The sequence below is a fragment of the Manacus candei genome, unplaced genomic scaffold (genome assembly GCF_025592945.1).
Source record: "Manacus candei isolate 608988 ecotype Guabito, Panama unplaced genomic scaffold, ASM2559294v1 h1tg000076l, whole genome shotgun sequence".
NCBI classification, from domain to species: Eukaryota; Metazoa; Chordata; class Aves; order Passeriformes; family Pipridae; genus Manacus; species Manacus candei.
This window is the reverse complement of record NW_026138124.1, coordinates 7,970,976-7,994,990: the sequence shown is the minus strand read 5'-3', so window position 1 is coordinate 7,994,990 and position 24,015 is coordinate 7,970,976. Positions and strand designations below refer to the sequence as shown.

Genomic DNA, 24,015 nt, shown 5'->3' with positions numbered 1-24,015 from the left:
TGGCCGGGAGCCCCGGGTGTGATGTGGCAGCAGCTGAGCCCTCGCTGCTGTGCTGCGGGGCCTCCACCCTCCCCATCCCGGCAGGGTACAGGAGCTCCTCACCAGCCTGTGCCCCCTGCACCCACTCCCCACAAGGCTCCCTGCCCCAAGATCCCTGTGGGATCCCTGCCAGCATTGAGGGAAGCAGGACCACAACATTGCCATGTTAGGAGGCAGCTGTGCTCCCCGGCACAGGCTGCTCGCTTGAGCCCTGGCCAGGGGAGCAGATGTGGGAACTGGCTGTGCCCGGTTCTCAGGATGGAAAGGGATTTTTCCTTCCCCATCCCCCAGCATCAATCACTTTTTCTGTTTGGTTTTAGCCAAACTAGAGGAAAAAAAAAAAAAAGGCTTCATGATGCAAGTAACATGAGCTGTGAGCCCCAGTCCCAAGCTCATGGCCAGCTCTGGCCAGGCTCTGTGTGCTGCTCTGCTGCCCTCCACATTTTTCAGGCCCCCAGTGACCCCCAGAACTGCCCATCCCCAGGTTTGGATAGGCTTCATCTGGGACAAGATGAAGCCCAAGCACTGCTGACACTCACAGGGTGTCACCTGCACCTCTGGGACGTGTCCCCAGAGCTGACTGCCTCTGGGTCTTGGCCACCCATTGCTGATAGGTGACAGGGATTATTGCACCCTGTTTTGCAAGGGCTACTGCTGGAGAGGTGGCAAGGGACACAGCACTGCTTTCCCGCTCAGGGGGACACTGCACTGCTCCCAATTGATTCCCTGTCCTGTGCCAAGGCCAGCTGCTCCCCACAGAGCTCACCCAACCAGCTGCACACCGGTTGCAGCAGCCAAGAGTTGCATGTTGCCAGGGGACATGTGCTCCTTGCAGAGCTGACCCACATCAGTGGCCAGGGGCAGCACAGGCCCCAGGGGCTGCTCTGGGGGGCAGAACAGCTCCAGGATCCCTCCAGCATCCTATGAGACCCCAGAGAGATGTGGAAAACCAACACTGATATCAGCCAAAGGGTCTGAACAGGCTGCAGCCTGGCCAGGACCCTGGTGAATATGCCAGAGCCCAGAGAGATGGGGCAGGTGGGACACACCTGGGGCTGCACCCTCTTGGAGGGGCAGGGAGAGAGAAGGGACCCTCCATGCCTGCCCAACACCGAGCTGCTGTTGCTGGCCCAGGTTGCTGCCCACAGCCCTGCTCTGCACCAGCACCATCTGCTTCCAGTTTGGGACCAGCCTGTGCAGGCAGCACAGGAATCAAACAGCAGCTCTAACTTCTTTCATGTCCCATCCCCACAGCAAAGCAGTGAGACAGACCCATCCTGCACCTCCCACGGGCCCCAGGCAGCCCCCAAGCCGTTACCTTTTCAAGTGCTCCAGCAGGAAGAGGAAGGTGATGAGGTTGGGGTCAGGCAGAGAGCGGAGAAGGTGCATCATGCAGTTCTCCTTGGCAGCAGGATCTGAGAGGGCTGTAGACAAGGAAGGAGAGGGCTCAGGACAGGGTCTGGTGCAGCAGCAGGACCCACCATGGCCAGATGCCCCCCAGCAGTCAGTGTGTGGGCACTGGGGAGCAGCACCACGAGCCCTGAGCTGGCCTGGAGCCAGCAAGAACAAGCCAGAACCGAGTGGGTCGAGCTGGAAGGACCCTTGGGAGTCTTCCAGCCCAGAGCAGGCAATGCTAAACAGAGCCACGTTTGGACACCAACCCCTTCCCCATCCCCAAGGCCTTACCAATCCCCTCCATGAAGGCGGGGTAGAGTCTGTCAGTGAGGAGGGGCTCGGGCAGCTCACGGAAGTACAGCTTCAGCGTGCCAGCGATGGCATTGATGTCCATGTCACTCAGCATGACCAGGATGTCCTTGTTATCTGTCCAGAGAGCACCCACACGTGATGACTCCTGCCCTCCTTCCCCTCTGGGTCTCATCACTCCAGCTCTCCAGGCAGGCTGCCAGCTGGAGGGCAGGGATAGCACTGCTGGGTTCACAGCCCCTTTAGCCAGGCTGAGGCTGGGAAAAACCCGAGTGATTCCCGCCTGGCTGGGCAACAGGACGCGGAACAATTTGCAAGTCCATGTGCAACATTTCCCTGAGTCAGTGTCTCCCAGGAGCCAGCCAGGAGCGGCAGCAGCTCGGAGGCATCGAGGCACAAACAAGGGCTGGGATCTCTGGGTTTTTGCTTTCCCAGCAACACCCTCCTCCTCATGCCCAGCCCCTCCCCGGGCCCAGCAGCACATTTTGCACACGTGCAGTGTGATAACCAGACCCTGAGCTTGCAGGGCAGGGGGGTCTCGGTGCCTGTGAACCCTCCCACGGGAACAGGGCACAAAGGGCAGATGTTCCCCCAGGACACTCACTTGCATCAAAGACAGCTTTCAAGGCCTGGATGTCAGTGGCAACACCAGAGATCCTGTAGATGCCGACCTCCTCGATGCCCCTCTTCTCCACCTCCTCGATGCACTGGCGCACGATGTAAGGCACCTTGGAGCGCTCGCGCCTGGCTCGGGAAGCAGATCCGTGAGCAAAGATTCCCAGGGGACCCCACAGCGATCGGCCCAGCCCTGCAAACCCTGGGCCAGGGGCAGGATGGGCCTGCTGGGCGGGAAGGATGGGGGTGGTGAAGGGAATGGGCAAGTCCCCAGCAGAGAGCAAAAGCTGAGCTCCCCGGTGTTGGTAGGAGCAAGGGGACAACAGGGTGCAAGGATGGAGCAAGGGGACCTGGTGCAACCCCAAACCCACAGGGACCAAAGCACATCAGCCCACCCAGCCCTGCATTTACTTTGTCACGACGCTGATTTTGACCCCGAAGACACCGGTCTGCTTTTTGGATGGGGTCCTCTTCAGGCTCATGTCCCTGCTTGTGAACTTCATGGAGAACTCCACCTTGATCTGTGGGAGACAGAGGGTGAGTCCTGGCTGGCATGAAGGCACGGGGAAGGGGCTGCAATCCCAGAGAGGGGCTTGGGTCCCCCAGCCCCACTTACCCCATTCATCTCAATCACATCCATGTGCCAGTTTTTCGTCTGCACGGCCTGAGGGTCCAGCTGCAGGGAGAGATGGTGTGTGAGCTCCACGGGGACACAGCCCCATGCCAGCCTTGTGTCTCCAAACACCCTTGATCCACAGATGGTGTAGGGCAAAGGACATGCTCTTCCTGGGCAACATGCTGCTCATGACAAGAGGATGGAGAGATTCCCCTCTGGGGTCCCTCTGGCCAAGCCCTGAAGCCAGGTGGGCTCAGCCTCCCCATCCTGCTCTCCCTGGAGCCCCTGCGAGGCAGTGCTTTAACACACACCCGAGCAGCAAGAAATTTCCAAGAAATTAGGACTATTTCTAGCGGCAGAAACAGATGAAACAGAACTAGGGCAGCGTTTTCCATGCAGAAAAACAACATCTCCCCATAGCCAAGGCTATTTATAACCCCTGGGAATGACAGGCTCCGCTATTTCTGGCTTTGGGGCTAGCGGGGGACTCGGTGACGCTGCCCCGGCACCCGGCTGCTGCGAAGAGGTGCCGGCATTCCCAAGGCCCCAGCACGTGCTATGGTGGGTTCCAGGCCCCAGGGCTGGGCAGAGACGGGTACAGCTGCCTTTTGGGGCTTTTTGGTCCCCAGCTGGTGGTATCGACCCGGCCCCATCGATCCCTGTAATGCACAGGGCGGGCAGCAGGGCAGAGCCCGGCACTAATGTCCCCTTGGGGAAGGGGATGGGATGTAGGAGCTGGCGGGGGCTCCCAGGGCTGGGGGCACACAGCTGCCAGGAGACACTCACACCAAGCACATGAGGTCACTCTGCAAGGACACAGGAGTTTCCCACAGCTGCTGGGTCAGGAGATGCTCCGGGCAAGCGCAAAGATGTCCAGAGCTGCTGCTGCAGCCACAGAGCTGCTGTTCCCCTGCCCATGAAGTCACTGCATGTCATGATGGGGGGACTCTGGGGTCACTCATGTCCCTTCTGGCACACCAAGACCCCACGGTCCCAAGGACAGGCTCAAGCTGCCCTGGCTCTCAGCACAGACCCAGCACAGTGGCATCGTCCCATGTCCAGTCCCGTGTCGTGGTGAGCTCGAGCAGCTCCTCAGTGACCACAGTGCCACAGGAAACACTGTCGTCTCCAGCAAGGCAGAAATGCTGCTGTCCCCAGCATGGCCCAGGAATGGCTCCTGACACAGAGCCCTCTCTGGTCATGGAAGCCCAGCCCGGCACATGGAAGAGCCCAGTGAGTGCCAAGCTGCTTCCTCTGTGCCAGCCCTGCGGCTGCTGGGAACGGCAGAGGGGGGAGTGGAAGGAGGAGGAGGAAGGCTGCAGCTGCCCTGGGCTCCCATGGGACCCAGCAGCAGGTCTGGACACCAGGATCACGAGACTGCAGCCAGACCACTGCCAGCTCCAGCCCTTCTGCTCCAGATCCTCTGTGCACAGCCGCAGCACCGGATCCCCCTGCACCCACCACAGCCAACACCAACCCAACACCACCTGTCCCAGGGCCTTTCATCCCTTCTCCCCACACATTCTCATCCTGCTCATGGCAGCGGAAGCGAAGCCCCTTTGCCCCCCAACCATGTCAGGAGCCGTGGGCCTCCCTGCTCTACAACACGATTTTAACTGCAACCACCACACACGCCTTCCCCATTCCCATGCCCCAGGTCCCTCCAGCCCCAATGGCCCTGGCAGCTCACATCTGGAAGGGCTTTAGCAGGGCTCTGGAGAAAGCTTTAATAAAAGCCAGGTTGACTGCTGCCAGTGCCGCAGACCTTACCCTGAGCACGTCACCTCCCTGCAGCCCCTTCCCCCTGGACGGGCAGAATCATCCCCATCCAGCTCCCCGCAGCGGCCAGCATGGCCCAAATTTGGGCTACTTCTGTTGGCCCCACCAGCCCAAGCTCCCTTGCAGCTGGGGTAGGCCCCTGAGCACCCCTGAGGCACCGTTTGTGGCCTGGCCCTGGTGCTCCTCTAACCTTTCCCCCCTGCACTCCGCACAGCAGGCAGCCCACCACGCTGCCCAAACCCCAAGGGAAGCAAAGCCACGTCCAATGCTTCGTCTCCAGGCGTGGGAGGATGGATGGGAGCATCCACCCACAGAGCCAGAGGCAGCTCCTGCCCACACAGTGCTGGCAAACACCCCATCTCAGCTACCACCACCATCTCCTTCTCCTCCAAAGGGAGCTGCCTTGCTCCAGCATGATGCAGGGACATCCCAGGTCAGTGGGGAACTGCTGGGCTGGGAACCCTGGGGAGCAGCCTCCGTGCCAGCGCTGTGCAGGATGAGGTGTCAGCTCCTCTAGGGCGGGTCAGATGGCTTCAAACACCAGCCTGTGCTTGGGGAAACACCTCAGCCAGCTCACCAGCACCTCTCAGGCCACTCCCTCCTGCATCTCAGGCACTCTCAGCTGTGGTGGTATCTGTGCCAAGCCAGCATCCACTGCAGTGCTGCTCTCATCCATGGTGAGGTGAAACAACCCTTGCTCCTGGCACAAGGATATGCTATCATTCTGGTTTCCCAAATTATCCAAAGGTGTTTGCCTGTAGGACAAGGCCCCAGGTTGAGGAGGAACAGGTGGCAGCATGGCAGGTGATGAACATCCCAGCAGCCCAGCAGCACTTGGTGTGTCCTGGGGAGGTTCCAGTGGCAGAGGGACCCACGGTCCTGCTGGTGCTGACCCCATTGCCTGCTGCTTGTGTTGTGCATGGGGTGACTCTGGACTTGAGGGGATGAGGCCACACCTTGGAATTCTGTCCTCAAGACACCTCCAGGCTGTGGCACTGTGGATACAGTTCCTACATGGGCAGTGGCAGCCAAGACAGACACAGGCAGTGCTGGGTCCCCAGAGCTCCCAGGTAAGGAACTGGGAGGGCTCCAAGCCCTCATGGTGGCTTCTCCAGGGCCCCAAGTGCCAGGCTGCTGCAGCAGGGCAGGGGCTGCCAGGCTGGGCATGTCCCTTCCTCACACCTCACGCCCATGAGGTCACCCAACTGTCAGCCTGGGGTGAAGCAATCGGAAGCAAACTGGTGACTCAGTGAGCCAGGTCATCTCTGCCACAGCCCTGGGGAGCAGGATCCCAGAGGAGCTGCTACAGCTTCCCATCAGCGCTCCATCCATGAACACCCAGGGACGCCCTGGCTCCAGCAAGCAGTTCCCCACCAGACCTCCAGGCCAGCAGCTCCCTCCTCAGGGAACAGACAGTTTCTGAGCCGACCGGTGCTGTGGGGCAGAGCAGCCCCCCCACCAGCAAAGGTTGCCAGTGGCAAAGCACAGCCCCCCAAAAAGCAGCGATTCACAACCCCATCTGAGAGCGACCTGAGAAGCAGCAGCGCCCGCGGCACATCAGGACAGCGCCGGGGTCACATCCTGCTCTGCAGCCCCAGCGCTCCCGGGCAGCAGCCAGCAGGGAAGCTGACGGCCACAATGGGGATGTGTGGGGTTGAGAAACTAAACCCCTTCTTGTTTTGACCCAGCAACAGCCGGCGGCAGCCCCCAGGCAGCCTCCCCACACAGCCCTCGCTGCCCCTTAATCCCTCTGCGGAGCAGCGGCACAGAATCGAGGTTAATGCCGCTGCGTCACAGGCGGCCCCGCCGCTGCCAAACCGAACCCCCACGGGCCCAGGCAGCTCCTGCCCGTGGTCACAGCTGAGACCCGGGCCAGCATCTCCCTGCACAGGGGGACCCCACGCAGGGAAATCCCCAGGGGTTCCCATGGGGCTTTTGGGACGGCCTGTGAGGGTGCTGTCCCCCTCCCCTGCCCACCCCTGTCCTCCCACAAAGACGGGCAGCACTGGCTGATGTGGCTGCGACACAGCTGCGAGCTGAGGGAAGCCTGGATGGACCAGGGAGGAGGGTTTGCAGATCAAGGAAGAGGGGATACACAGGCACCGGCTGCTGTAGCACCCCAGGAGCCTACCCCTGGTCAGCCCACAAACATCTCTACCTCCTGGGCAAGCCCCGGGGCTGAGCAGTGGGACTCCCTGCCCGTCCTCTGCAGGACCCCTCTGTGTAAACAGCTCAGCCCTCCCAGCTCCCCAGCACACAGAGGGACAGGGAAGGAAGAAAACAAGCACCTCACAGGCTGCCAACTGCATCTAAGAGCTCCCAAAGCACCCAAACAGCTCTGTGCACGGACCTCACAGCACTCGCTCTCCCCACAAGCCCCCCATGGCAGAGCCCCTCACCCCACAAAACTGCCCACCAAAAACCCATGCACAGCAGAGCCCAGCGACACCCAGAGCCCACCCAGAGCCCACCGCGGTCTCCTCCAGCCATTCCCCCCTTTCCCCCCGAGAAGCACCTTCTGCCGGAGCAGTTTGCTGCGCACTCTGCCCCAGAGGCGGGCGCCCGTGTTGGGGGGTCGCTTCCCCTCGGGCTCCTCCACGCCGCGCTCCGGCTGCTCGCCCACGGGGCCGGGGCTGCCCTCCGGCTGCACCAGCACCTCCGTCATCGCGATTCGGCTCCGGGCAGGCGAGACGAGCGTGGTCGGGAAAGGTGCCCGGGGCTGGGTTAGGAGAGCGCCCGCATCCTTTCTGCTGCGGGGGGAGGTCAGCGGGGGCCGGCGAGGGGAGCCCGGCTGGGGCGGCGGGGAGGCGAGCGGGCAGGGCTCATCTTCAGGGTGTGAGCCAGGCTGTCGAGGCAGCTCGGCAGCCCCAAAAGCCTCCCTCCCCCTGCGAGGAAGTGACTCAAAGGCAGCCCCCCCCCCGGCGGCCCCCACGCGTTTAACTCTCGCCCTGCCGCCCGCCGCCGCTCGGGAAGGCTGGGGGGGCTGACTGGGCTCCCCGCCGCCGTCATCCGTCGTTATCCGCTGTTATCCCTTCCCTGTTATCCGCTTCGCAGCGCCAGCGGCAGTCGCGGCCCCGGAGGCATCGCCGCTGGTGGCTGCAGCATTCCCGGCTCCGAGAAGGAGCCAGGCTGGCTCTCCTGCTCCCACTAAGTGGCACAGGGATGGGACTTTTGGGGTCTCCTGTCAGGCCTAGGGATAGGTGGGGACCCACCATGGCCCCTCAGAGTACCCTGGCCCTTGTCAGCCCCACTGCCAGGGGGTGATGCGGGCAGGGGGATGGAAGCCCTGAAGAGTCCCTGCCTGCTGCTTCTCCTGATAGGCAGGAACATGGGGAGGTGCAGGCTTGGGGGGCACTCGCACTGCCCCCCAGTTCATCCCTCAGCAGCCCCAGGAGTCCGTATGGGTCACCCCGTGGATCCCTGCAGGTCTGGCGAGCCCCAACACCACAAATCTCCCCCTCCAGAGCCTCCGCCAGCGACAGACAGACGGACAGGCAGCAATTCCCTGAGGGTACAGCAGGCACCGTGCCCATGACAACACAGACTCTGCTCCAACAGCCACATCCCCCTGTGCATCAAACGGGCTGAGAAAAGTGCTGCCCCATCACCCTGAGGCCCTCCCTTCATGCACCCACCGCCCACCTCCTCACACGCCCCAGCCTCTCTCCTCTGCAATATGGGCACAAGCACTCACAGCCTGCTTTGCCCACCCCAACATCCGTCTGCCACCCTGCCACAGCACCACACACCCCTGCCAGCACCCACCAGACACAGACCAGCTGCTGGGAGCAACTGGGACAGCTCAGAGCAAGGCTGAGCCCTGCAGCACAGGGGACACAAGCCCCCCACGGCAGCTCTACCTCGACCACAGCACGTTCCAACCTTAGAAACCCCAAACAAAATGGGGTTAACAACAACTAAACAGGGTTAATGCCAAACAGGCATCACGCTTTTCCACCCTACAGCCAGTGGCACAGCACGGGGTGCCCACCCTCCACCAGCAACAGGGACAAGGCTCAGGGTAGGGGTCCAAGGCTCACCACACTGCAGACCCCTAAGGGCTCATCGCCAGGATGCTTGAGAGGAGGTTGGTGCCAACCCCAGCCACTCCATGGACCCAGCCATGTCCTCTGTGCTGGCAGGACGTGACTCCCACCCATGGCATCTCTGCAGCCTTGGGAGGCCCCCACTGCCCACACAGAGGGGCTGCAGCAACTCCCTCACACATGACCCACTCCCACCAGTCCATGGTGCTGATAAGCTGCTTTTGTGACCAACCCATGTGCCTGCGTGGCCAGATTAGAGCTGGGCAGTGGGCACAGGGCTGGCTGCTGGGGGGGTGCAGCCATCCTGGCAGCCCCCAAAACACCTCGGACCTTTGCCAAGCTCCAGATGCCAGTGCTGGTATCTGGAACCAGCAGCAGCTCATGATGAGCCCAGAGACCAGACAGGGTAAGGACCACCCAGGGCAGCACCTCTGCCTGAACAGCTCAGGGAGAGGGCAGGGGGGCAGCACTGGGGCTTGGCCACAGCCCACGGACCCACGAGTAGTGCTGCCCATTCTGCTCGTAGCTGTCCTGCCCTGCCACCCACTCCACCCCTGAGGCAGAGACCAAGCTGAGGCTCTGGGTGACAGCAGGACAGCCCCAACCCTGAGACTGCTCCATCTAGCCAGGCCCTCCTCGGGATAAGCAGCCCCAGGGCCTTCTCTCTCTCCCTTCCTTCCCCCACGACTTCTGCACAGCGGGTACGAGCTGTGCTGTCCCTGTCCCGACCCCCGCATCTCCCAGCATGACTCATGTTTGTTGATCCAGGCTATTTCCGAGAGCACAGCTGGACTGATCCCCGCGGGACATCGAGCCCCTTCCCTGCCCCGGCCCTCCTGCTTGGCCCAGTGCCACCCCCACACCACTTGTTTCCCAGAGGGAGGGCAACAGATGGGTGATTTCAGGTAAGAACAAGCCACTGGTGAAGCCAAGCCCCCATCTCCCACCCTGCTGGTGCTGTCCCCCACAGCATCCCCTTCCCAGCAGAGTTTCCATGCTGCTCCCCACTCCCCTGGGACCTGCCCTCAGTTGCTTTCCCACGGAGCAGGCAGCCACACTGGGCCCTTTGAAGTGGCCTGGGGTTGAGGGCTGTGTCCCAAGCTTGACACTGTCCCCAGCATAGCTGGGAAGGCAGCCAGCCTGGTGGTCCCCACCAGGAAAACACAGGGGCACCCCCATCTCAAACCATCCTCTGCTGCCCTGAGCGTCCCTGCAGCCTGGCCAAGGTGGGTGCTGGGGGAATGAGGGCTCTGGGGGCTGCCTGGCCCTCACTCCATCCTCCCAGACCTGCTCACCTGGGAGCATCTCAGGGCAGCCCAGGCCTCCATCCTTCCCTGCCTGGCAACCACCAATCAGAAGCAGCTCAGTCGTTGCCCTGGAAACCCCCGTTGCTATAACAGCAGCTGATGGAGGCACAGGGAAGGCAGATGGTGGCAGAGGGGGACAGGGGAGGGATGGGGGGCTGCACGCTCAAAGCTCTCTCTGGGGCAGCTGCCAACCCCCTCTCCACAGCCCCCCAGGCCCACAGCACAGGAGGCAGTGGAATGGAAACACTTGAGCCCAGCTGGGACTGGATGCACATCTTGGGGGGCAGGTCTGGCTTTGCCACCTCTGCAGGACTCCTCATTTTGTTCAACCTCCTCCTGCAGCCACTGTGCCCCAGGACCATCATCCACATCCCTGATGCCCACCAACCTCACTGCCTTCAATCCCACAATCCCTGTACCCCGTTCCCAAAAGCAGAGTTGCCTGTCCATGCTGCCAGGCATAACTCATCCCAGGCATAACTCCAGAGCAGCCTTCCCAGCTCTGGCCTCAAGAGGTTCACTGCTGGGTAAGAAAATGCCCCAAAAGCCCCAGCACATACCTGGATCTGCCCTTTGCCCATGATCTTGTCCACGATTTCATTGTTGTCCTTGTTGAGTTTGGTCTTGTCGTAGCACTTCTCGTAGCAGAGGATGCGCAGGGACTGGGAGCCCTCCAGCTCGATCTCGAACTCCTGGGGTGCAGAGTGAGGGTGGCTCAACCCCAGCACCCCAGAGCAGCTCCAAAACTGGGGTTGAAGGGAAACGGGGAGTGCAATCCCCTGCCTGCATCCCACCCTCCCTCACCTCGTTCCACTGCGGCTCCGTGGTGTCCCGGAAAACCCTGGTCTTGGCTTTGCTGACGAAGTAGCCGAAGGAGTCCACCTCCAGCGTGCAGTAAAGGTCTGGGGGAGCAGACACTGCTCAGCACCTGAGGAACATCCCCACCAGCTCCCCGGGGACCACATGCTGGACCCCAACTCTTCCGATCACACTGGCCCCTCGGAGCAGGGGGGGCACCCACACTTACTGGCAGACTGCTTGAAGCCCTTGGCAGAGTGGACAATGACGTGCAGGAACCCGTAGAGCCCGGGGGACTCATCATCTATGATGGGAGAGCAGAGGCTGTGTCAGGGCTCGGCTGACACCTCTTGTGCCCCAGGGCTGTCCCCAAGGCAGCCTTGGCCACAGGAAGTACTGGGTACCTGCAGTGACATCCAAATGTCCCCAACCCCCTTGAGGGCTGTCCCTAAGTTCTGTATTCCCTGCTGACATCCCAAGCTCTCCTACTGCTGGACAGCCCTGGGGGAGGTCCCCAGTAGTGCTGGCTGGGTCTCACCCTGGGGACACTCTGGTTCTGCCCAGCCCACTGGGGTTCTGGAGAGACTCCAAAAGCAGCCTCGTTCTGCAGCTGGGATGGCTCTGCCTGGGAACCCGACGCTGCTCCAGCAGTGCCACCTGGTGGGAAGCTGTCCCCTGCACACCACGGTCCCCAGCAGGACCCAGTGGATACTCACCATCCTTGTTGCTGGTGACCGGGATGTTGTGGACAGTGCGTAGCTTGAAGCAGGATCCTGTGAGCACCTGGAGCTCCACTGAGCTCAGGACAAAGGCCTGGAGGTCTGTGAGAGGACAGGAGAGGAGCTTCAGAGGGATGCAGCCAGCGTTGGCCATGGGAACTGGCAAGCAGCAGGCTGGGATCCTGTGGGACCTCCCTGTGGCCCCTGGTGGAGCCAGGAACACCATGAGGGCCTCAGCAGCCCCAAATTTACCCTTTTTCTGCAGTTTCTGGATGGCCTCCCTCCACTCGGACCGCTCATAGTCGGAGGACAGCAGGAAGAGGTAGCTCTGTAAGAGAGGGGGGATGTGTCAGTCTGTGTGCAGGTAGGGCTGAGCACGGCCCCCAGCCCACCCTCCTCACCTTCCCGTTGCGGTTGTGGATGCGAAAGGGGATGGCGGGCGAGTTGAGGAGCAGCCAGAATTCGTTTTCAAACATCTTCTTCTTGAGGCGCTCGATGGCCCGGCTCTGCCCCTTGTTGGCTTTCTGCAGACAGGGAGCAGAGAGGAGCTTTCACAGGTGCCCCTGGTCCCCATGTCCCATCCCCGACCCCAAGGAAGGCACCCACCCCAGCAGCAGCTCCCACACCCTGCTCTCACCTCCTTCTGCACCTCGCTCTTGATGGCTGAGATCTTCATCTTCATGTCCTCCAGCTCATGGTCAGGGATGACGTGGACCTGCGAGCAGTGCTCCGACTCCTCCGGCGAGGGGAACACCAGGTCAGCCAGGGGCACGTACCACTTGCAGTCGTACTGCTGCTGCTTCCTGTGGACAGGGCATGGATACTGACTGATGCCTGACCCCCTCCCTGGCACATCCTCCAGCCCACTGGGGGACAGAGGATTGTGACACATTCCCCCTGTGCCCAGCACCCTCCTTACCCCACCGCCGTCTTCTTCAGCTTGGCACAGAGCAGCACGTCGGTGAAGAGGAAGACGTGCCGCAGCTTCCGCGAGCCCTCCGACAGCTCCACCAAGAAGCCATCCTTGACAAGCTGCCGGGTCTGTGGGGCAGTGGGGCTGCTCTGAGAGCGGGCAGGGAGCAAAGGGCAACCAACTGTGCGAGCGGGTGCTCCTGTCCCTCTCTGTGGCTCAGCCACCAGGAGTATGGGAAGGTCCGTGTCCTCTGGGTGCTATTTTGAGTCAATAGGGCGCCAGCAAGCAGCAAGGACCAGGCAGAGCCCTAACATTGTACCCAGAACTGCTCTGGGGGTTTAGAGGAACCCCTCCATCTCCTGGCCAAGCACCATGGAGCTCCTCAGAGTGGAGACACCAGCCAGGGGCTGGCAGAGGGCTCAGCCCTCACCCTGTGCCCTGCCACTGCCCACCCCACTGGCTCACCTCGCCCTTGGGGGTGGTGACCGCTGTCCTCCGGGGATCGATGTCCTCATTGATGCTGGACAGGAAGTTCTGCGAGATGCGGAGGGCGTCCTGGAGCAGTGGGTAGTCAGGGTGGTCGGCTGGGGTGTGCTTGAGGAGGTCCTGGAAGGGGACAGGCACAGGTGAGCAGCTGGAGAGCACCCACCCTGGCGAACCCCCATCAGCACTCCCCATGGCTGCAGGTCCCCTGGAGCAACAGAGACAGAGTCTCCCACCCCAGGACTGGTGTCACACCCCTACCCCAGGACTGGTGTCACACTCACGTGCAGGACGAGGGTGCTCCGCGTCACCCGGTCGATGGGTTTATACAGCAGCGCTGAGGGGAGAGAGAAGGTGTCAACAGCCACCCCTCCCGGAGCCCTGGCCCCTCTCCCACCCTGGTCTGCACAGAGCCCTGGGTGAGCATCTGGGATCCGTTCTGCAGAGAGCCAGCAGCAGCTGGACCATCATGTCACTGCCGGGGCAGTGGTGAGCCACCAGTGCCACAGCCCTGCTCCCTGCTGCATTGGGGGCATGGGGAACTACGGCCAGGCTGTAGTGGTGGTCACAGCCACGGTGACACCACTCCACCCTGACTGCTGGATGGGATGTCCCACCACAACTGTGTCAGCACATCCCCCACCCCACCATGGCAAAGGACCCCCCGTGCGTGGTGCACCAACACCGGTGGTGGCTGTGGAGCAGAAGAGCTGCTCGTCACCCACAGCAGCTTTTTCAGTTTCCCTTTTGGCTCAGCAGTGGGTCCTATCCCTGCTCTGCCCGCTCTGCCACCCCATGGGACACCCTGTACCCACCACCCCAGCCACCCCTGGGTGCCAGGGGAACCCAGGCTGCTTCAGCAGCAGCAAAACCCCCACCTACAGAGAATGCCTGGGCCAAAGCACCATCCCAACGCCACTGCCCTGAGTCCCCTCCCCACAGCCTCCCATGACTGCATGGGAGGTGAAGCTCCATCTGGGGCAGGGCAGCAGAGCTGCTTCAAACATGGGGCACAGACCCCCCCTTTCTCCTGCCATGCAACCTCCCAGCAGGAAACCAGCCCTGGAGGCTCTTCAGAGGCACGTTTCACTGGAAGCAGCCAGACCCTCCTTCTCCTCCCTGACTCTTTGGGCAGGCAAAGGCACAGAGCCCACTCACAGTGCTGCTCCCCATGCCTGGCCACTAGTGTGTTTCCTCAGGCTGGTTCCAGACAGGCCAATGCCTCTGGGTTTTCCCTTCACTTTGTAGCACTTCCCCAAACTGCCAGTGCCAAGAGGGGCCAAGTTTCGAGCCGTGGGAAAGGAAGAAAAGCTGCCACCTCCTCACCCTGTGCTGAGTTGTGGGGGGCTCCCACCCCCTTTACACTAGAGGGTGCTGCCTTGTGATGCCCAGTCCTGAGAGAGGGATCCCCATCCTGGTGAAGTGGGAGTCTCTGCTCAGGAGGTGAGAATGCCAGCCTGGACCCTAAACAGAGGCTGCATCCCCCACAACTCTGTGCCAGCGGGCAAAGCCAGAGCCCCACTCCCTGCAACAGCCAGCAAGAATCCTGCTCTGGGATAGAGGGGGACAGGCAAGGCGTCCCCCCTTTCCACCATCCTACACCCAGGGGTAGGATGGACCCTCGCGCTGCCATCGCTACAGGCACACTCAGAGCACTGGGGGCACTGGGAGGGGCTATCCCGGCTCAGCGGAGGAGCCGACACAGTCCCGCCAGCCCGGGACCCAGACACGGGCAGCAGCAGGCAGGGGTGCCCGGCGCCTCTCCTCCCAGCCACGGAGAGACGGACATTCCAGCCCCACGACGCTCACACCCTCCGGCAGGGAAATGGGGACCCCTCCCTATTCCCATCCGCGCGGCACAGCTCAGGCAAGGGGGGATCCCCCCAGCCCAGGATCCCCCCGCCCATCCAAGCTCCTCTATCCCGCTGTCGGCACGAGCCCCTGCCCGGCGGGCACGGCGAGCGCGTGGCCGCGTGTGCCGGAGCCAAGATGATTCAATCCAGCCTGGAACAAAGACGCTCCCAACTTCAGGCTGCAGAGCACGACGCAGCCTCCAGCCCCCCCCGCCCCGGGCAAGCACAGCCAGCCCCGGGCCAGCATCCCCGCAGCATCGCTCCCCAGCGGCACCCCCAGTTCGGAGCCGTCCCCCTCGCCTCACCATAGGTGCAGTTACAGCAGAGCCGGACAATGACGAGGATTTCCATGGCAGCCCCGTCTCCGCGCAGCCATCGCTGCCGCCCCGCAGCAGCTCAGCCCGGCTGCGACACAGCACCGGCCCCTCCGCACGGCTCTGGGCACGGCCGGCGGGCGGGGAGGAGGGGTGGGCAGGGGGTGGGGGGCTGCTGCACGCCCACAGCATCCTAAAGAGCTGCGACACCCCCCACCCCCTCCGCCCTTCTCGCCGGCTCCGCGCACGGGCGCACAAAGGGCTCCGCTCGCGGGAGCCGCTCGGTAATTCCTGCTCGGTAATTCCTGCTCGGTAATTCCTGCTCGGTAATTCCTGCTCGGTAATTCATCCCCGCCGGTCCCGCGGGCGGACAAAAGGCTGCGTCCCCCTCCCCGCGCCCGCCGTACCCTCCATGGTGACGGACGTGTGGCTCTCCTTCGAGTCCTTGGGGCCCTTCACCTTCAGCTCCTAGGGAAGGAAAGGGCCATCAGTGCAGCCCGCGGGGGGCTGGGGGTGGGGGTAAGGTCATTGCTCAGGATCATGGGGTCCCCCCAACCCTTTCTGCACCCTGATATTTCTCCCCGGCCCCAGCCTGGCCACGCTGGGGGCCACACGTGGGTGCTGGGTGGAGGTGTGGGCTGTACAGGATGCTGCCTGGCTGGGAGCAGCTCTGGCTGTGCCCAGCAGTTGGGATGATGTGGTGGTGATCCCACCCAGATGAACAGCTCTGCTGTGGAGGGGCTGGAAAGAGCAGGGGGCCGTTGCAGCCACGGAGGTCTCTGTTTCTATAGGGGAGCCAGGCACGGAGCTGCAGCCAGCAGGAGACAGGAGATGAGCCACAGGTGCCCAGCACCCACGGTCACTGGATGGGGCGAGCTGGTGCAGGCTGCCCTGGCACCCCTGACACGGTGACAGCGAGGGCTGAGCCCAACCTGAGCTTGCACAAGGTGAGGGACAAACTCCTGCAACGCCCAGAGATCACAAGCCCCCAGCAGAGCCACCGATGGCTCAGCCCTTGGGGACAGTCACTGGGAGTCCCCAGGGCAGGGAGAGCATCTCCACAGGGCAGTCGCAGTCAGCTCAGCCACAGGAATAGCATTCTCTGCCCTGTCCTGGGACACCCTGGGGAACACCCTTGTCCCACTGGCACAGCCCTATCCCAGCTTACCTCAGAGATCTTCTGGAACTGGTAGTTGCTCTGGCTGCACTTCTCTGCCGTCTCCAGGGCGATTTTGTAGTTATCCACAAAGGCCTTGTAGACGCCCAGCTGGCTGGCCTGCGAGGAGCAGGGGTTAGCAGGGCACCCAGCAGGATGCTGAAGCCCCCCTGCAGCACAAGGAGCCTGGCAGCCCCTCAGGGCACTCTGTCCAGAGTTGTCCCCTCCTGGTAGGACACTGCCACACCACAGCCATCTGGGCAGCCACACATTTGGCTCTGCAGGGAAAGCTCTTGCCCAGGGCAGGACGGTGGGGCTCCTGTCCAGTCCTGTGCCCCCACAAAGCTCCAAAATCCAACAGAGAGATAACAAGTGCCTAGAGAGTAGAAGCTGAAGCGACAACTGCTTTCTACTGCCCTTCAACCCACCCTCTCCTCCTCCTCTCCCCAGCATGGCCACAGCACCCATGGGCACAGCCCATGCTCCCACTGTACATCCAAAGCAGCAGCAGGACCCGGCCCTCCTTCTCTTCCAAGTGGAGCAAGACCTGAGGAAGGTGCATACCAGCTTCTGGAAGAGGTGGCCCATGGTGACGTTGCTGTCCCACTGCTGCACCTTTGGGCACAGGCTGTCATAGAACTCCTTGTGGATCTCATAGATGTCCTGGATCTTGTAGAAAATCGTCTCGATCTGCTGCAGGGTGAGGACAGGCTGTGACGTGGTGGCCGTGGCCTTCAGTGGCTTCATGGGCTGCCGAAGGAGAAGGGAGAGCATTTAAGATGAGGGCTGGGAGGGGAACACTGGGGACGAGGAGGATCTGAGTCAGCAGCAAGGGCTGCCCAGGACAGGTCCCAGCCAGCAGCTGCACCAAGGGGTACTCTGGGCTTGTGCATCCCCGCAGACTTCCCCGTGGTGGTGACCCCGCATTGTGCAGCCGTTTCTCGGCCACGAAGGTCAGCGAGTCCACAAGAGGAAGCAGGGCTATAAATACCTCCCCAACGGGCAGCGGGGAAGGTGAGATGGGGCAGCCAGGCCAGCAAGGCTGGCTCCAGTGTGGCTCCTGAAGCTTTGCCCCTACCCAGGCAGCACCCAGGCCAGACCTGCCTGGGGAAAGCTGTCCAGGAAGAAATTACTCCATCCATCCATCCACCCACGCCTGCTGGGGACCATCCCTGGAGGGGCTGTCCAGTCTGGGGGCTGTGCTCACCAACAAGAGGGCCTCCAGCTGGTTGATGTAGATCTCCTCACTGGCCAGGAAACCTGAGAGCACCAATTTCCGCATCTCCAGGCCTTTGCCAGCCTCTCGCTCGCCCTATGGAACACAGCAAGGAGCCTGGCTGAGCCAGCAAGTGGCACAGGAAGAGACAGACACCCTATCCCACCAACCCATCCCTGGCATCCCCACATGGGCACATGTCCCTGCCGGTGCTGGGAAAGCTCCGTGGAAGGCCCGGGCATGTGCCCGAGGGGCAGCAGAGCCCAGCTGGAGCCAGCTGGGAAGCCACGAGCTGTGCTGGCTTCTCTCCCCTCCCTGCTCCTGGCTGGCCAGGAGCCCGGCACGGCTGGCAGCACTCCAGGATGGCGCACAGCATGGCAGGACTCTCCCAGGGCAGAGTCCAGAGACGCCCAGTGAAATCATGCTTGGCATGGATGGTGCTGCCACGTGATCCAGCACCACCCTTTCCCTCGGCTGAGGTTTTCCCAGGAAAGTGCCACCCCAGCAGTCACTGCCTGGTGGCTCCGGGGCAGCGCCCAGGTCTGCTGCAACACTGATGCTCTGGTGGCATGACTCCCATGGCAGGGAGATGGCTGGGCTGGGGGGCTCTGTGACCCTCAGTGAGGCTCTCCCAGTGTCCAGACATGGGTGCCCCAGCCCCTGGACCATCCTGTCATGCTTTAGTTTCCCCCCCTTAAAAATCACACTTGAGGACCAGGCTTTTGCCACCCAGACAGGAGCCAAGCACAGCCATGGGGGCATCAGTCACTCTGGGCCATCAGCCATTCAGAATGGTCTGAGGGGACATTGGTCCTGCCTCACCTCTGCCCACACCAGCCCTGGCCGTTGTGCCAGGAGAGGTGACAGCTGCAAACACCAGAGGGGCACAGCCCCAAGGTGGGCATGGCTGTGGAGCAGCACCTCCCTGTCCCACTCTTAGAGTCCATCAGCTGGCCCTGGGGGCTGCTGTGCCAACCAGGGTGCCCAACCTGCCAGGCTGCACCATTAAGGCTGGGCCACAGTGACTGGTGCAGCAGGAGGGTGCACAGGGCAGCCACTTTTATTCACTGGGAGTTCGTGGGCTCTTTGCCACATATTAGTCACGGGCTCTTCCTGCTTCCCCCAGCCTGGGCCCTGCACAGGAGCTCAGGAGATAAGGGGCCCACCCACGCCTGGGGCCCACAGCTCCCCACGAGGACGATGCCAACTGGACCCCCATGACCCAGAGGAGCAACCCTGAATCAGGGTCCTGTGGCTGCCCCATGCAGGAGACCCCAGGGAGAGCAGGGGTAGAGCCCTCCTCCAGCACCCCTGGCAGGGTGGGCATGAGAAGGGTGCTGGGTTGCACCTGCCAGCACAGGGGTCGCCCCAGCTCCAGGGTTTGGGACTGTTTAGGCACTGCTAGTGGCCTTGTGGTGGGGCACAGTGTTAACCAGCCCCTTCCAGAGCATCCAGCTGAGCCACACAGCCCCTCCAGCAGCATGCGTGGCCCTACTTCCCCCTAGGAGGATGACTGGGTGGTAACCCCACTCTGAGCCCTTTGCACCCGATCCCTGGCACAGCCCTGCCCCCTGCCCTGGCCACGGGCAGTCCTGGGGGCGTGGTGGGGCTGAAGTGATGCTCCTGCTGCCCCCCAGCTCTGCCCTCCACCAGCACCCATCACATCGACCCAGGAGCTGCCCCATCACCCGGGCATCACCAGCACCAGCAAGATGCCCCTTGTCCCTCCGCCCCCAGCCCAGCACGGGAGCAGGGTGCCCCCGCCGCCCACCTTCTCTCCGGCCGAAAACGGAGACCCAGGGCTGGTGGGGGTTCCTGGCTCAGAGTCATCTTCATCCTCCAGCACTTTATCCAGGTACCCTATGGCCTCCTCTTCCTCCTCCATGGCCGAGCGGGCAGCGGGGGAGCAGAGGGGACCCCACAAGGCTCCGGGCAAAGGGGCTCACACGGCTGAGCTGTCCCAGTCTGACTCAGCTCTGGACGCCGGCCACCACCGCGGGATGAAAGGAACCATTATGGGATTCCCCGGTGCTCCCGCCTGCCCCGAGCTCCGGCCTTCGTCCGCGGCGTCCCGGCCGCTCCCGGGGCGGCTGCTCGGCCACCTCCGAGCGGCGGCAGCGGCAGCTCCGGGCTCAGCAGCGGCGCGACCCGAGCGCCAGCCTGGCCGTGCGCCGGCCTCGGCTCGGCCCCGGGGGGCCGCCGGCGGTGGAGGGGCCGCTGCCCGGCGCTCCGAGCCCCAGCCGGCCCCAGCTCCGCCCTGCTCGCTACAGGAAATGCATCTCTCCCGGCGCTGGAGGTGGGGCTGCTCCGCCGCCGGAGTGTGGTCAAGGCTGGGGCGCGCAGAGCAGCCGCCTTCCCCAGCCGCCTTCCCCAACGCCGGCACAGCCTGGCGGGTCCTGCACGGGGAGGGGTCCCCTGAACCCTGCCAGGCCACTCGCCCGGCAACGAGAGAGCACCATCCTGCCTGCTGCGGCCCCTTGGATTCCTTCCTTGGATCCCGGCAGAGCCGGACCATGGGGATTGCCACCAGTGAGAAGTGACCTTGCAGGGCAGCAGCATCACCAGGTCCCGTAGGGGGACCTGACTCTGCACCCCCGGAAAGCACCAGACCTCTCCCAGGCCAGAGGGGATGTGGGGCAGGGTCATGCAGCTGAGCCACCTGCCTTCCCACATATCTGCCCCACATCCCACAGGGATCAGCGCTGGCACCTCCCTGCTGCTCCAGCCTGACCACAACCCCGGGCCAGCTGGGACGTGGGGACACGAGCAGTGGTGTGACACTTCTGAGGAACACTGTGGGCCTTGGCAAATGGGGCAAGATCAGGCTGGAGAAGGGGACACCAACACAAGAGCTATTTCAGCAGCTTTCCCCACACTCCTCAGAAGCAAAAGGGGAACCTGTGGCCGCATGTGCTCTGCCCACAGGAGCCATCTCTCCTGCCTGCACCCGTCTGAGCCTGGAACAAACTCCTGCTGTGAGAAGTGGGCAGGGATACAGACACGGGGACTTTCCAGAGCCTGTGTCCAACCCTCTATCCATGACACAGCTCAGGCTTCGCCCAGACTTTGCTAAGAGGGAACTGTGCCAGGACCCTGCCTGCCACAGCTGGGTCCCCAGAGTGGGGAATGGTCCCTGTTCAGGGAAATGCTACCCACAGTGCCAAACCCAGCAGCACCCAAGCAGGGGCTGGGGCAACACCCAACATCATTTCCATGGCACTCATGTTTCCCAGGTGGGAGAGGGAGGGTCAAGATGTGTCTGCATCAACAGTCACAGGCCTCAAACATAGCCACAGCTGCCCCAGGAGCTTGCAAGATGAAATGCCCCACCAGAAACCTTCTCCAGCCCTCTCAAAGGCAGTGACACCAGTCCTGACTCACCAGAGAAGAGCAATGGAGTGAACCTGGCACCCTGTGCCACAATGGGACCCCCATGAAACCCTGTGCCCCTGGCAGGGCTGGACACACAGGGACAGAATTTGGAGGGTGCTCTGCCAAGCCCTGGCACAAGCAGCTCTAGAGATGGAGGCAGAGGCAGCACTGAGCTCCAGCACTTCCCAATCCTGTTAGTAGCAACCAAGTCATCATCCCTGCCTGTGCCCAGACCCACTGTGCCCCACCAGCCCCCAAGGTCACCCCTTTGCCAGCACCTCCCCTCCTGCTCCCCAGGGCCACTCTCTGCTATCCCTGATGGTCCTGATGACGGAGCTCAGCGCTCACAGATCCAGCACCGGAGTGTCAGGGCTGGGGCTCGAAGGGCTGTGCTGGAGGAAGAGGAGCCCTAAGCCTGAGTTTGGAGCCAGCCCCGGGAGAGGGTCCCTCCCACAGCGGCGAAGGGCAGGACCCCCCTCTCCCTCCCCGGGGGCTGCCCGGAGCATTGGGTGCCTGGAGGACGATGCTGCTCAGAGAGACCCAGGGGAGGAAGCCACACCTCTCCCCTTTTTGCCTCAGCATCCGGGTCAGGAGCTTAACTCTTTCCACGACAAAAAAACCCTTAACTTTTCCCAGCCCGGGCAGCGGCAGCACCGAGGGATCCCCCAGCCTGGGGCCAGGCAGTCACTCCTCGCAACAGCCCCGCGAGGCCAAGGCCAAGGCCTGCCTGGACCCCGCAGCTCCCGGGCTTTATGGAAGCTTTTATTCTGGAAAAAAAAAATCCCTTTTTTCCCCTTGCAGCTCTTCAGGCATCCCTCCTGTGAAACACCCTGGGAAACCCAAGGGCTTCGAGGGGATGCGCTCGGAAGAGCAGGGGTTAAATCTAAGTTCTCCGGTGGGGGGGCACAAAGTGCCCCCCCCCCCCCGGGCTGGTGACTGGGTCCCCGAGTGCCGCTAGATGGAGCCGGCAGCCCGGCGGAGCGGCTGCGCCCCGTCCCAAGGGCTCCCGGAGCTGGAGACACCGGGAACCCCCTCCCCGCTTCCAGCACGCCCGGCTGGGCTCCAGCCCCGGGACCCCTCTCTCCGTCCATCCCGTGCCCTTCCAGCTCTGCCCCCGGCGTGGCACGGCGGGGCAGGGACACAGCGTGTCCCACAGGCACGGCATCCCCGGAACTGCTGCTCCCCAGACGGTCAGCAGGTTTTAGGATACCAGGAATACTCCCTCAGGTCACAGCAGCACCAGACCACCACTGACACACCGAGCCGGACACCCGCATGCCCCAACTCACCCGCCCCGGCGCCCCGAGCACCTACCCCTGTGCCGAGGCCGTCGGTGGGTGTGGGCGAGACGCCGTCCCCGCTCTCCTGGCCGCGGGCGCTGAGCTGGGGGGACATGGTGGGCGACTCATCGATGTAGGGCATGGTTTCCGAGCCCTCTGGCAGTGCCTTGGGCTCCTCGTTGCCCTCGGCGTCGTACTCGTCCGCACCATAGTTGAAGTCTGACGGGGAAGAGAGGGTGGCCGTGAGCATCCCGGCACTGGCACGGCCGAGGGTCACCACAACCACCCCGGCCTGTGGTCACCTGCGGGCAGCTGACCCCGTGTCCCATACCGAGGGCCACGTACAGACACACATGCCCATACCCACAGCCCAGCCCAGCCCTGCTGCGTGCTCAGCCGAGCAGGCAGGGCATCACATATCACACGGAGCATCCTTGCCCCGCAGGCATCCTCCGCTCGACACACTTCCCTATATTTGAATAATTAACTGAACCGAGAGGCCGAGGGCCTCGTCTGCGCAGGGACAGCTGCTCTGCCAGACGCTCCAGCCCCATGCAAGCAACTCTGCCCTCCGTGCCTGCCCGCTGGCCACTACCCCTGTGCCATCCCCGGGCAGGGATGGAGCTGGGCTGGCAGCCACAGCCGCCGTCCTCCCTGCTTCCCCGCACCCACACTCCTCGGAGCGTGGGAATGGGTGCCAGGATGCCTGGATCTGCAGCACAGAGGACAGAGCCACCCCCCTGGAAGAAGGGGGATGGTGGCAGCTCCATAGTGGGTGGGCAGCTCGGCCCATCATGGGGGACCAAAGGGGGCTGCTTTTCCCAGTGCAGGATGAGGCCCCCAACACGCCGGGACAGCACCCATTTTTGGATGCCCTATGCTGACCCACAACCCCTCCACCACCCACCCAAAGACCAGGGGAAGCCAATTTGGGGAGCCAGAGCCCCAGGGGGTAGTGGGGGGACTCCAGAGTCTGCAGTGGGTCCCTGGGGCGCAGCAGGGGACTGGGGTACATCCTAACCCGTTACCATGGGAACGGCAGCGGCTCGGTGGCAGCGGGAAGAGGTGGCTGCAGCAGCCCCGAGATGCTGACAAAGGGGAGGGGGAAGGGAGCCCGGCTGCAGCAGGGGTGACTGTGGGGTGCAGCCAGGACCCCCACCCTGAGCTGCAGCCAAGACCCCCTCAGCATCCCCCAAAGAGGCAGGGGATATGGCTCAGCCAACACAACCCCGATCCCACAGCAGCCCCCAATCCCCTCCCATCCAGCAACCCCATGGATCTCTGGACCGCACATCCCCACAGGCTTCCTGGGCACAGACAGCACGGAGACCCCAGCTAAGAGCCTGGCTGATAACCTGGCCAAAACAGGGTGCACTGGGGCTGGAGCAGCCATCCCAGACCAAACCCCAAACCATTGCCACTTCACGCTCCCACGGCCCTGCCATCCTGGCCAAGGACTCCCCTGGCTCCCACCAACACTGCTCAGTGCATTAATATTGCATTCGGCTTCCTAGTGGAAGTGGATAAATCTTTAAATCAAAGAGTGTTGCAAAGCACTCAGGCCAGGAGCCCTGCCAGTGCCAGTGGGGAGGGATGGAGGTTCCCACCCTGCACTTGAGGGGGATGAAGGGGAGTCCTGACAGGGGCCAGATGCATCCCATCTCTGCCAGAACACCACAGCCCCTCTCAGCCCTTGCTTCATTAGCAATTAGCTGCTAATAATCATTAGCACATGGGGCCACTCTCACCGGGCCACCACAGCCCAGGTTCAACCCAGGAGCTGACTACATGGGCAGAGGAGGGGA

General features: G+C 62.8%; 1 protein-coding gene and 1 long non-coding RNA gene across 5 annotated transcripts in view; one reads left to right on the top strand and one right to left on the bottom strand.

Moving 5' to 3' along the window:
• Window positions 1-24,015, bottom strand: part of ABR (ABR activator of RhoGEF and GTPase) — a 39,247-nt gene that overhangs the window by 2,841 nt on the left and 12,391 nt on the right. For 2 of the 4 annotated variants that reach the window (XM_051810023.1, XM_051810024.1), the window contains exons 2-21: window positions 22,245-22,429; window positions 17,550-17,654; window positions 16,907-17,092; window positions 16,355-16,462; window positions 15,594-15,654; window positions 13,304-13,356; window positions 13,002-13,142; window positions 12,543-12,664; window positions 12,261-12,426; window positions 12,025-12,147; window positions 11,876-11,951; window positions 11,621-11,725; window positions 11,134-11,208; window positions 10,911-11,008; window positions 10,667-10,798; window positions 2,975-3,034; window positions 2,770-2,879; window positions 2,348-2,487; window positions 1,726-1,860; window positions 1,358-1,463 (exon numbers count right to left, since the gene is read on the bottom strand). In XM_051810023.1, the coding sequence (XP_051665983.1) occupies window positions 1,358-1,463; window positions 1,726-1,860; window positions 2,348-2,487; window positions 2,770-2,879; window positions 2,975-3,034; window positions 10,667-10,798; window positions 10,911-11,008; window positions 11,134-11,208; window positions 11,621-11,725; window positions 11,876-11,951; window positions 12,025-12,147; window positions 12,261-12,426; window positions 12,543-12,664; window positions 13,002-13,142; window positions 13,304-13,356; window positions 15,594-15,654; window positions 16,355-16,462; window positions 16,907-17,092; window positions 17,550-17,654; window positions 22,245-22,352 (2,210 nt within the window). In that variant the 5' untranslated portion in view covers window positions 22,353-22,429. Of the gene's footprint in view, window positions 1-1,357; window positions 1,464-1,725; window positions 1,861-2,347; window positions 2,488-2,769; window positions 2,880-2,974; window positions 3,035-7,268; window positions 7,900-10,666; window positions 10,799-10,910; window positions 11,009-11,133; window positions 11,209-11,620; window positions 11,726-11,875; window positions 11,952-12,024; window positions 12,148-12,260; window positions 12,427-12,542; window positions 12,665-13,001; window positions 13,143-13,303; window positions 13,357-15,593; window positions 15,655-16,354; window positions 16,463-16,906; window positions 17,093-17,549; window positions 17,655-19,329; window positions 19,821-22,244; window positions 22,430-24,015 lie in introns of those variants that run through there. The other 2 variants (XM_051810026.1, XM_051810027.1) reach the window with 2 other exon arrangements.
• Window positions 7,925-16,900, top strand: LOC127481124 (uncharacterized). Its single transcript, XR_007908110.1, has 3 exons — window positions 7,925-9,704; window positions 15,978-16,133; window positions 16,793-16,900. It is a non-coding gene; the product is annotated as an uncharacterized LOC127481124 (long non-coding RNA).